General features: G+C 39.0%; 1 protein-coding gene across 1 annotated transcript in view; it reads right to left on the bottom strand.

The window, feature by feature from the left end:
• Positions 1–10,253: 10,253 nt before the first annotated feature.
• LOC114571334 (fibroblast growth factor 3) overlaps positions 10,254–13,137 on the bottom strand; it is a 23,448-nt gene continuing 20,564 nt past the window's right edge. The window contains exon 4 of the mRNA XM_028602233.1: positions 10,254–10,935. Coding sequence (XP_028458034.1) covers positions 10,735–10,935 — 201 coding nt within the window. The 3' untranslated portion in view covers positions 10,254–10,734. The remainder of the gene's footprint in view (positions 10,936–13,137) is intronic.

Consider the following 13,137-nt stretch of genomic DNA (forward strand, 5'->3'; position numbering starts at 1 on the left):
TAGGAGTAGTGTGTTTGGGCTGCGGCGGGGGTTGCCGCGGGGGGGGCACTCGGGGCAGTGGACCTGTGGCGAAAAGTTGAGACCGACTCAACTTTTGGAGAAATTCAACCCCACGTCACGCTGCGGTGGCTAATCCTGTAACCGGTGATCAGACTTGTCAGTGTGTTTTGAGCTATGGTTTGAGGCGGTGTGAGAATCCCGTACAGTAAACAGGAAACATCACTGCCTTTATTGCTGCCACAAGAACGTTTTATAACACTATGAGGGTAAAAAAAACTGAAACACAAGCACTGAACGGCCCGGGAGTTTGTGTAATAGCTGATTGTTTCCTGCAACAAGGAAGCACTCGCTACATCTCGCTCGTCTTTTTTCTTTCTCTCTTCCCGGTTAACCCTCCTGTTGTCCTTGGGTCAAATTTGACCTGTTTTCAAAGTTTTTTTTATATCAGAAACATGGGTTTCTTACAATCAAATTGCCCCAAAATAACTTGGATGCATGCACGTATGTTGTATGGAACCCATATGACATTCTTCGCAGGTAGAAGTAATAACTTCCATTGAATTTTTCTAGCATTTGAAAAATCATTTTTTAAATGGTTTTAAAACAGTATCCTGATCCTATTCACTTAACATCCTCTGATCTAAACTATTAGGCAAAATAATTCATAATTTCTGCTTTTTTTTTTCTATAAATAAAAGTGCCGAAAGCATTTTTAAAAGAGCCCAAAACTACGCAAAAAGTTCATTCTCAATTTTGTCAAAATGGTGACGGGAAGACAACACAAGGGTTAAATAAAGCTGCCTTCAAGTGCGGTCGGAAACGTAAAAATCTAAAAAACGACCTGACGGAAAACGGTAATTGTGAAATATAAAGTCTACTTGAGCTTTGTTGGGGGGGTTTAAGAGCACAACAGGACGTCACACAAATGGGCTCTTTCATTGACTCTCCTCCCGCCGCACCACCCTGCGGCAAATTGCCGGATCGCTTTTTTTGGTGTGAATGCCCCGTAAGAACTAGAAAGCACTCGGAGAACACATATATTCACCAAAGCTGCACAATCCTAATCTTATAATATCAAATGTTTACAAGTAATTGATTTGGATTTGCATGAAATTACGATAAGAAGCATTTATTGTCATTGTCACACATTCGTATATAACATAAAAAATAAAAACCCAATGAAATACACGTGCATGCTGTAAATATCACCACCTACAGGCAAAATGCCATTCAAATATGTTTGCACCAGATTTAGTGAAGATTGGATAAAAACTGGTAGCAGTGGTAAAAACAGTTTTACAAAAAATTCTAAAAGGCAGAAATAATTTTTTGACATTAATAGATATGTGCTGGACCAAAGTTTGAGATGTTGTTCAACCATCCTATAAGCACTTCCGTTGAAGCATTACAGCTCAGGGGTTTTGAATAAAACCTAGTACTTCTGGGAAAGAGTTTGTTGAAACCACTAGGTGCACTGGCTGTACTTTTGTTTGGTACTTGGTTCATGATGAAGAACAGAGACAGTATTGCAAATACAGTGGCCTTGCATAAGCTTGTACAAGCATTATCATTTTGAGTTTGTGGTAATTCTAGATCACAGCACCGATGTCTAAATGCATTTAATCCATCATCCTAGAAACACCATCATTATGGAGGTCTGTGTCATTAAAAGTTCCCTCAGGGAGAGTGATAGATTTGGATGACACTTTCTACATGAAATCTATATAAATCAATAGCAGATGGTTAAGGTATTCTTTATCATAACAGTATATCGCTTTGTATCAAGATCTTTACCCTGCAGTGTAAACATGAGATTCAACCGAATCCTCCTTTTACTGTACATCAGCAAGTACGTTCAAATAGAACAAACACTGGTTGGCAGTCATGTTGCCTTTAAATTAAACCAATATGATATAATTTTATGTAATGTTTAATTTCTAGTCAGCTGCCTTTGTCTTACTGTTATAAGAATATATTATGAAAACCAAAATATGTTTCTACATATTTTACTACAGTCAAAATAACTGCACTTCTTGTTAATGAACTTTTCATCTTATTTAATTTTTAAAAACGAAACCGGGGAGGGAAATAGTTAATGTGGTTTTACTATATACAAACACCAAGTAAATTAGCCTTTATTTGATCCCATGTCAGGCCCTAATGCCCTGCATGTTGACTCTGCTGTCAGGCAGCCAGTGATCAAGGACTAATAGAGGCTTTCTGCTGCCATAGCTTCTTCCAGCGACCCTGGGTCTAAGGCTAAATCACACCAGTGGAGTTAGAGGAAAGAAGGCCAACACAAACAACAAATATATTTTCATTTAGACTGCTGGCATATTCCTCCAGAGAGTAGGGGGCTGAAGCAGGGTGGAGATGTATAGGTGAGGAAAGGGTAAGAGAGGTAAAGCAGAGCTGAGGAGAGAAAGGAGAAAGAAAATGAATTTAGCGAGGCAGGAATGAGATGACAAAAAAACAGAGTAGAGGAGACAGATTTTGGGGTTTTAGCTGCTCTGGCTCAGGCTCTGGAAAATGTTTTATAGGTTTATCAAAGCCCTGACTAAAATATTAGTACAAAATACAGTTTACATTCTTGTTTTTATCTCTATTTAGCAAATGCATTAACATGAAACACTCTACTTGAGTGACTCACATTTAGCACTCTAGTGAATATTTCTCTCTCCTGCTGACAGGCTTTACCAAGTTTTTTTTTTCCTCTTTCTTTTTATTTCTGTCTTTCCCTCCTGCTCCTAACTCTCCTCGCACTTTCCGAATCGATAAACAGAGGCCTCACCTCAGTGCAGGCCAAGGCAAATGTTTGAGCCACCTGTTGCAGGAAACTTGAAGCCCTCAGGAGATGTGAAGATGGAGCTGAGGCTGTGCTCCAGGTACAGGTCGCCTCTGAACCAGAACAGAAAGGGTGACGGAAAAAAGTGTGTGTGTGTGTGTGTGTGTGTGTGTGTGTGTGTGTGTGTGTGTGTGTGTGTGTGTGTGTGTGTCAGCCATTTTTAAAGCCTGTTTTGTCTTTTATTGCATAAAAGACAGTGTTGCCATGTGTACTTGAAGGTCTTGTCTCGGAATCAACCGCATTTTTACTCTGTCTCCGACAAAGACGACTCAGGATTTTATTCCAAGATCACAACTGCAGGGGATATCACTAAATTGCCTGTGCATTGTCTAATTTTATGTGTTTACATAGGGCTGGGCGATATGGAGAAAATCTAATATCACAATATTTTTGACCAAATACCTCGATATTGATACCGCAACGATATTGTAGCGTTGACTATTGGTGCTTTCACAAAATATTTACACAATGAGATTTTTTTTTTTTTATATATAAATAATAATCCGTAATGTGGATATAATGACTAAGTGGGTAAAGGCAAATAATAGAACAGTTACAACAGTCTGGTAAGTTCAGAAAATGACATCACTTTACTGTAATGCAGCCTTTAAAACCAGGAAAAGACAACACTTATGCCATATCACGATATCCAAAATCTAAGACGATATCTAGTCTCATATCACGATATCGATATAATATCGATATATTGCCCAGCTCTATGGTTACATCATTACTGTGATTGGATGTAAAACTTTCTGTTTCAAATGCAACCAATAACTTCACTCATTTCTAATTTGAAATGTTACTGTTAACCCCTTCTCCCCGGCCCATTAACACAAACTCTCAAGAAAGTGAAAGAAGTAGTCCTGGCTGTCTGGCACTGGTCTGGGGCCCGTTTCAGAAAGCAGGTTTAGTGAAAACTCTGAGTTTGTTAACCCTAAGATGAGGGAAACTCTGGGTTTTCTGTTTCAGAAAGAGAGGTAACTTAACCTCAGTCAGTTACTATGGTAACTGAGCCTGTGAATCTAACCTGGTCTGGAGCAGGTTTTCTTCAAGAAACCTCGAGTTTCTCTGTCTCCTCCCTCTGACACAGCGCGCTTTCATTTCTTCATTTCCTCCTCACATTTTAGCGCAGTTTGTTATCTGCATGAATACAAAAACAGTGTTGGTTTATTAACCGTGTTATAAAACTTTTTTTTTCTCTCAAAACATGGGATTTCCTTTTGTCGACGATCCCGTTAATGAAAAAGCTGTATTGTATTGTATTTTCCGTGGCAAAACTATATCGATACACATATGCCAGGTATCGATCTTTTATTATATTTGTGTTGGTCAGTTTGTCTGCTTGACCATCCCATTTTGCAGCAATACAATTGAAGTGAGATGAACAAACAGAGAAATGTATCTTTTTAGATAAAACAGATGTTGACAAAGTTTCCTTTTGGAGACATCATTTGAAATTGGGAAAAAGTTGAAGTTGGAAAAAAGGTAATAAATTACAATATATCGCAGAATATTGCAGTATGTTTAAAATGGCAATAATATCGTATCCTGATGATATCGTATTGTGAGGCCTCTAAAGATTCCCAACCCTACTTCACATAGACATTAATATGGGTTATATGACTTTTAAAGCTTGTTCACCTGTTACGTTATTTCCTTACAAGCAATGTAGCATTTAAAGGGCTGTTGTTTTCTTTAAACCGAGTCCGGCGCAGTGCTCACTCCACATAAAACGCTACAATACATCACTTCCAGCAAACTTCCTGGAGGGCAAAACCGCATCAGCGATCTGTTTTGAACAAATATTCTCCACCAACATCTGAGAAAAATATCTAACTCTATAGCAGCATGATGTTTGAATTTCTTCACCAGTTAGTCACTGACTTTGTCTGTCTGGTGCTGGACAGCTAGCATACAGTCAGTTCAGAATCTTTTCGCCAGAAGTAAGCTGCTTGCTTCTGTCTGAAACTGTGTTGGTTGCAGCGGTCAGATTTGAGTTAACCTTTGGGCTGTAAAACCAAAGCGGTGATATATGTGAGGCTATTAAGCTGTGAGCTTCAGAGTTTTGTGATAATTCTATGTGGGTTTTGTCAGTACAAGCAACACAATTTACTTGACACGTAGTTATGCATTGTTCATAGACAAAATTGATTAATCCTGCTTCCATGCCAGGCCTGAAGGTGCTATTGACGAGAAAGACGATGACAAATAGTTGAGCTATGACGGATTAAATGGTGAAAAAACTAAAATAAGTAAAAGGAGCTGAACATGTGAGGAGGAGAAGGACTCCTGGTTCACCTCCTGGGTTCCAGGAACTCCCTTGGTCTGCTTCCAATGATTGCCCCCAAGCCCCTTTGCCCCCCCAACCCTCTTTACCTCTGCAAATACCCCTTCAAACCAACCCCAACCCTCCAACCCCAAATTTTCTGGCAACTCCTTTAATCGCCCCCATCACCCCTTCTTCCTCTCAAGCACTCACCCCCTCCTTTCACCCTTTGGCATCCCATCCAAACTGCTGCCCTCTCAGCAAACATCTCCCCTCCTCCCTTTCTCTCCCCCGAATGCTGTAAATGCCCCCAGGACTGTGGTTCTTTCAGTTACTCACCTCGCCTCCAAACCCACACGTCTTTCTCCAATTTGGAACTTGCAAACTCTCTCTCTCTCTCTCTCTCTCTCTCTCTCTCCCCCCTTCTCTGGCTTTCTCTCCCCCTCTCCCCGGGAAGTAAAATATTCACAGCTGCTGCTGCGGTCAGGTCGCACGGCCACAAGACTCTCTGAGCAAACAGAGGAGCTGTGAACGTGTGAAGCCGATGGTGTACGTTTCATTTGAGGTCCGACACAGGTCCGATAGATTCTGATGTAGTCAAAACAGAAACCGCATACTGAGCCTCGCCACATGCCTCAACAAACCAAACACTAACCAAACATACCCAAGCACAACACAAAAAAAAATGACATTCGCAAACAGTTTTTAGAAACATGTTAGGCACACTGTAGAAATGGGAGAAATGGAGCATGGCTTGGTGCCTCTGAACAGACTAACTCAGATGTCATTGGGGTTGATAATCAGTGTGAAACATCTGTCTTGGATAAATGCCCTGGTTTTAAAGTCTGGCCTTGTTATGTATTACGGGTAAAGGCAAGAGCACATTAAGTCATGTTAAAGTTGCAATAAAAATACATCAAGCTATTCCAAGTGGTCTAAACATGATATACATGCAGACTTGATTCCAAGTTCCAATGAACAAGTGGACGGATTAGTCTCAAATATCGACTCCAGATTCCCATGTTCTAATAGGACTTCAGCAGGAAGTTTTACATACACTGAACAAAATTATAAATGCAACCCTTTTGTTTTTGCCCCCATTTTGCATGAGCTGAACTTAAAGATCTAAGACTTTTTCTATATACACAAAAGGCCTATTTCTCTCAAATAGTGTTCACAAATCTGTCTTAATTCTTCTTCTCCTTTGCAGAGAAAACCCATCCACCTCACAGGTGTGGCATATCAAGATGCTGATTAGACAGCATGATTATTGCACAGGTGTGCCTTAGGCTGGCCACAATAAAAGGCCACTCTAAAATGCAGTTTTACTGTATTTGGGGGAGGGACACATCTTGATATGCCACAACTGTGAGGTGGATGGATTTTCTCTGCAAAGGAGAAATGCTTTCTAACACAGAGTTAGACAGATTTGTGTACACTATTTGAGAGAAATAGGCCTATTGTGTACATAGAAAAAGTCTTAGATCTTTGTGTTTAGCTCATGCAAAAGGGGGCAAAAACAAAAGTGTTTTTTTTTATCAATATATTTATTCATTTTCACATGAACAGTTCACCGATTCAATTCAGTATACAGGTAAATAACCTTTTCTGAACACCCTCCCAACCCCTAATAGACAGAACACTCAAATGTACAGTATTACAAGGCATTCAGCTGGTACGTAAGAGAGGTTTTCATAAGTTAAAGTAGAGAAGGGTCACATTATCAGATCAGCATTTTCAATCAATGTGACATTTAAATTATTAACATATTCGATAAAACCGCCCCATATCTTTTGGAACAGCAACGATTTTTTTTTTATATTAAACATTATCTTTTCAACCGGCACATAGGACGAAAGTTCTCTAAGCCATACAACATGACTGGGTGGTTCTTCTGATTTCCAGTGTGTAGCTATACATTTCTTCGCTGCTATAATATATATATGCCATTTTAACGAAACGTAAATTCTTCCTTTGATCAAGTTGGAGGGCCGATTCATCCCCAAGTAATATGAATCTCGGGTCATTTAACCTTAATAATCTTGTCATATAGTTTGTATTATATTTCTCCAATAATTTTCAAGTTCCGAACAAGTCCAAAACATATGCAATACAGTACCCACCTCTGTTTTACATCTAGGACAACAATCTGAATATGACTCGCTTATCTTGTGTAATCTTTCCGGTGTATAATATACCCTATGTATAATATTAAATTGTATTAATCTATGTCTACTGTTATATGAAAATGTTAAAGCACTTTTACAGAGACATTCCCAGGTATCTTGATCAAAAGTACATTCTAGATCTTTTTCCCATTTAAGTCTAGAAGATGATACATCTTCCCCACATAAGTCACTGAAGTTAGTATACGTATAAGACACAAAACTTTTGGACCCTTTTTTCTCTCTTAAAATATTTTCTAATACGAGTGAAGACAGGGGCCTCAGATGACCTCCTTGTAATGTAGTTACGTAATGTCTCACCTGGAAATATTTAAAAAAATGTTTTATAGGAAGAGAGAACTTTGCTCTCAGTTGTTCAAATGTCATAAGTGTGTCCTCATATAGATCTCCAAACACGTGAATGCCCTTTTTGTACCAATATTGTGTTACTCCATCTCTTAAAATCTCTGGAAGAGCCGGGTTGAAGTGAAATGGAGTATTGTTGTAGACTGGTAAAAGCCAATTCAATTTTTTTTAATCTCAAACCCCAATTTACAAGTGTGTCTAATAAATGGGTTATCAACCTCCTTCTTAACACAGGTCAGGGGAATGAATAAAGCCTTGTCTAGAGGTATTTCTCCAGCATGATATATTTCAATTTGCAACCATGCAGGCGGAGATGCACTATTCATCTGCCAAAGCCATACCGCTCTCATTTGTGCTGCCCAGAAATAAAGCAACAAATCTGGGAGTTGTAATCCACCTTTTTGTTAATGACATATGTAATGTCTTAAGTTTGACCCTCAGAGTTTTATTATACGAAATAAGCCTTTTGTGTACATAAAAAAAGTCTTAGATCTTTGAGTTCAGCTCATGAAAAATGGGGGCAAAAACAAAAGTGTTGGGTTTATAATTTTGTTCAGTATATGTAGATCTCTGAAGTTGTACCACCAAATAATAAAGACATCTTAGCTTAGGAATGCCAGCCCTTGGACTTTATGAGGGAGGAAGAAGGGGGGGATGGAGGAGGGAGATCAGTGTCTTGAGCGCATTTCAAAGTAATTGTACTTGATATGTCGTTTACAGAACACCCAAGTAATCATATAAACAAAGGACTAGATGCCCTGGGAGGATGAAAGGAAATTTGAATCTCCCTCTGATGCATCATACTTACTCACATTTTGACATGAGTGTTAGGCACCTCCTGAGCACAAAAAGAGGATCTAGGACCTTTTCTGTAATAACACAGCGGGATGGACTGACTCTGGTGGATTCCATCATATTCCGAAATTACCTTACACCCACACACACATATATACACACACACACACAGATGGCAGAGAGTTGAAAGTGATGGATGCAATGAACAAATTACAACTGCTGCAGCCCTGGGGTGTGTGTGTGTGTGTGTGTGTGTGTGTGTGTGTGTGTGTGTGTGTGTGTGTGTGTGTGTGTGTGTGTGTGTGTGTGTGTGTGTGTGTGTGTGTGTGTGTGTGTGTGTGTGTGTGTGTGTGTGTGTGTGTGTGTGTGTGTGTGTGTGTGTGTGTGTGTGTGTGTGTTAACCTTGCTCTAGGTCAGATCCTGCTAATTGCTGGAATCTATCTGAACTTTACCAAGACATGACAAAAGTTTGAATGCAGAGGGGAATGGCAGGACCCAGACAGCAACAACACTAGAGAGGGAGTTTTTTAAGAAAAAGAGAGGGAAAGCTAGAGAAGAATAAAGAAAACATGACATCATAGTTAATTAGAATCAGGTGATAAACAAGGGAGTGATATTTACGTTATACCATATGCCCTGCTCCATGTGTCTCTCTGTCTCTGGGGGGGGCACAGCAACAGGTTTCAGACAAGTAAGGTCAAGGAGGAGGCTTTTCCCCAGCTGCTGGACCACACTGATGCACACACCTCTTTACCCTGTGTGTGTGTGTGTGTGTGTGTGTGTGTGTGTGTGTGTGTGTGTGTGTGTGTGTGTGTGTGTGTGTGGTGTGTGGTGTGTGGTGTGTGTGTGTGTGTGTGAGCCATTTCTAAAGTCTGTTTTGTCTTTATCACATAAAAGACAGTGTTTATCCTCCAGGAAGCCATGTTTGCCATGTGTACTTGTAAAGGGAGAGGTTTTTGCAGCGAGAAATGAAAACCCCAGAACTCATCAACCAGGTTTTCTGCTGGGCTTCTTTCAAAAGTCTAATCTCTTACAGATTCCTGATTTCACGTTTTGGTTTGAAAAGTACTCCACCGTTTTACTCACAGTTTGTCATAGATTACTGAGAAAGATGAGATGATGCTTTTGAGTTGCCAAAATATTTGAATATTTGAGCGCAGTTCTCATTCTTGACCTTTGAAATAAGTAGTTTGACAAAATAATTAAGGCCAGCTTACAAGCTGTAAAGCTTTCAACCACACAGTATGCATCTATCAATAGTTAGCTCCATCCAGGCAAACTGAGCAAAAGTCCATCTGCCAGTGAAGACCATGAGATATGATTGAAAGCTTCAAAAACTTGGACTTTGAGTCAAGATTATTTGGTCAACCTGGTTAAGAATGAGCTTTTTAACTCATCCCATGGTCTTCATCAGCAGATGGACTAGAAGTATATAATATTCATTGTCACATTATCTTTTATCTTATAGTTCCCATCACTTGGCAATATATAAAAATGATACAGTGGATCAATTACCTGGGTCAACTGATTAATTGAATGTTAAGTTTATATATTTATTTATTTCTATCTCTTTGTTGTATTTACAGTATGAACAACCAATAATTGAACCGTAAAAATATCTAAAAGCATTCAAAGTCAGTCAAACAACTTAAAGACAAATATATTTTTATATTTATTCAGGTTTAAATGATTAGTATTCCAAAAAAAAGCATAAATGGTAAAAAAGACAAGAATTTGTCTTTTTTGTGTTTTTGTTCTTTTTTTGTTAAATATTACACAAAATAAATAAATTTAAAGAATAAAACATGATCGTGTTAGACTTGCTATTGTGTTGGTGCTTCTTTCTCATCCTTTTCATGGTGTGCTTTTCTTGTCTTCTCCTTTTCTATTATTCAGCTTTCTGTCAATACCTCCTCTGCTTGTCTTTGTCTTTTCCTCTTACATATTTTGTCATTTTTTTATTTCTTCCCAGTCAAGCTCTTCACATGTACACAAATCTAGAAATGTGAGTTACTAATCACATTTTGGCACAGAAGTCATTTATTTACTGTGCCAATGTACTTGATAACTTAAAACAGAAAATAGTATATACATTGTATAGCAATATATCTTATTTCTTTCTTTAAAAATAGAAATGTCTTTATGCAACAAAATGTCCATAGGTTTCCATTTTGTTCCTCCTCAGTGCATCATTCAGATCTGATTCAGATCTGTCCAATGTAACCATCGCTGTTACTCAAAAAAAGTCAGATAGCCTGCAGTGTGCAGAGCTCTTTCATGGCTGATATGTCCAATCATCGTGGTTGTACCACAATGGGCAGGAAGTGAGTGGCAGTGTTTTTCCTCCTTGTCTTCTTACCCCTCATTGGCTTGCCATTGGCGTTCAGTCCCACAAACATGTGCTTCTTCTTGTTGCGCCACTCTGCAGAAGCGTAGGTGTTGTACTTGTTCTCCTCGATGCGTTCAATCAGACGGCAGTCCGGACCAAAGTCCCTCTGCAGGGGAGAGACAAAGAATGTAAATGTCAGAATTTTAGACCTGAAATGATTAGTTCATTAATGCCCGTATGGCTGAGCGATTTGAAAACACATCTAATTGTGATTATTTTGACTGATATTGCAATTGCGATATGATTCACGATATTGGAGGGAATGGTCATTTTTGCATCATTATTTTCATTTTCATTGAAAAATATATTCAAATAATCTTGGTGTGATATTTTTGGGAGGATCTCTACCAAAGAAATGTTTTTTTTCCCCCAAAGTCTGTAGAATACGATTTGTAGGCCGGGAATTCTCTGCAGCACCAGCAATACTTAATTCATAATGGTATTTTGACAGATATCTTGCCTTTAACAAATATTGGGCCTGTGATTTGGATATTGCACTTGTTCATACATGCAACATTGTTTTTAAATTTTCTTATTCAATCAAGAACATACAATTGTAATTATTTGGCAGATTCTGAATACATTATGGTGAGGCACCGTAGCGAACATCAAGACTTAGTTAAGAGACCATAAAGCAAACCAAGAGTGGGTTTTGGACTGTTGGTTGAACAATCTGATGGCATTACTTTGGGCTTGAGGAAATTGCGATGATCGTTTCTTACTTTATTTTGACCTTTTTTATAGACAAAAAAAAAAGCCCAAATAATCAATAATTCTAAATAATTGTGCTTTGCAGCAACAGCTGTTGATAGCACATGTGGAAGTGGTTGAATTTGAGAACTTGGATGATGATGTGTGAGATTTGTGGATTTCTCAGGGTCATATTTAACTTTTCCCCACATCAGAAGGCTCTTATACTGTACAGCTGTGGTTGTTCACTTGCTGTATGCTTTATTAACCCCACGAATTCAATGAGCCTAGTCTTCTCTTAATCGTAATCTTGTCCTTATCCACTTTTTATTCTCCTTAGCCACATGATATACTCAGTTCCTCTTGTTAATCTTTCAGTTTCACTATTAGGACTAGAACTCACTTTAGTTGTTCCTAGAAGTTGTTCTGAGCACAGCAATGTATGGGAGGTGTTATAGGTGACGGGGCAGAGAGGTTAGCATGAGATGCGACTTGTTAAAGGTTCAGGCTTTGTGCCAGGGAAGAGCATCGTGACACTGTGTTTGTGGCTTATGTTACCACAGTGACCACCCACTGGTAAATGAATGATCTGAGAGAGTAACATTTGTCAGTTTACTGGAAGCTGCCCTTGTGCTTAAGGCTAACGTCGCTTAAACAGCCAGTTAACTGGATGCGGTTATTCACGACCAAAAATGTACTCGCCACGATGACACACACACACACACACACACACACACACACACACACACACACACTCTCTCTCTCTCTCTCTCTCTCTCTCTCTCTCTCTCTCTCTCTCTCTCTCTCTCTTCGCTTTCTCTCTCCACTGTATCTGGCCACAGCTGTTTAAATTGGTTCCAGAAATAAAACTGAATGTTCTCAAAGCAAAATGAAAATATTTTACAGACACTGTGCGTTTTTTTTAACGTACGATGGTTGTCACTACACCCAAACTGTGTGTGTGCTGACTGCCTTTCAATTGTTTGGAAAGGCGGATAAAAAATGAAACTAATCATGAGTGACATCAAATTGTGGTAAAAAATAATAATGTCATTACCGTTTTACTAAGTGACTTACTGGCCAGATCTTAAAAAGTAAATCTCTGTATTTAATAGACAAACAACAGTTAAAAAAAAAAAAGATTAATTTTAATGAATGTATGCATCCTTCATCATTGGTTTTCTTTGAGAATTCTATAAATATAGAATTATGGTATAAACCTCAAGGCAATCATAATCCTTTGTGTCCTTTACGTGTATTAATCTGGCAATGTAATGAAACAATGATTTCATTTGATTACCACCGGATAAAGAAGTCCCTGTGTAAACCCATCAAGTGTAATCGAACGCCAGCCCTTCACTGCCGCGCTACTATGGCTTGTGTTGCACCGAGCAGAAGACGTCATGGGAATTTAGTTTCAGGCCATGCAACAGAAAGACTCTCTGTCTTTTCTACCGTGTGTCATTTCATCTGTGGTGTGGCTCCCAGAGAGACACGCTGAAAGTTGGGTCTTTCAAAGTAAGCAAAAGAGAAAAAAGGAGGGAGAGAATGGGATGAAGAAAAGGAGCGAGAGAGGGAAAAAAACAGATGAAACAAGGGCTGCTCTCCCCAGAGGGAC

This window comes from Perca flavescens, chromosome 16, assembly GCF_004354835.1.
Source record: "Perca flavescens isolate YP-PL-M2 chromosome 16, PFLA_1.0, whole genome shotgun sequence".
In the NCBI taxonomy this organism is placed as follows: domain Eukaryota; kingdom Metazoa; phylum Chordata; class Actinopteri; order Perciformes; family Percidae; genus Perca; species Perca flavescens.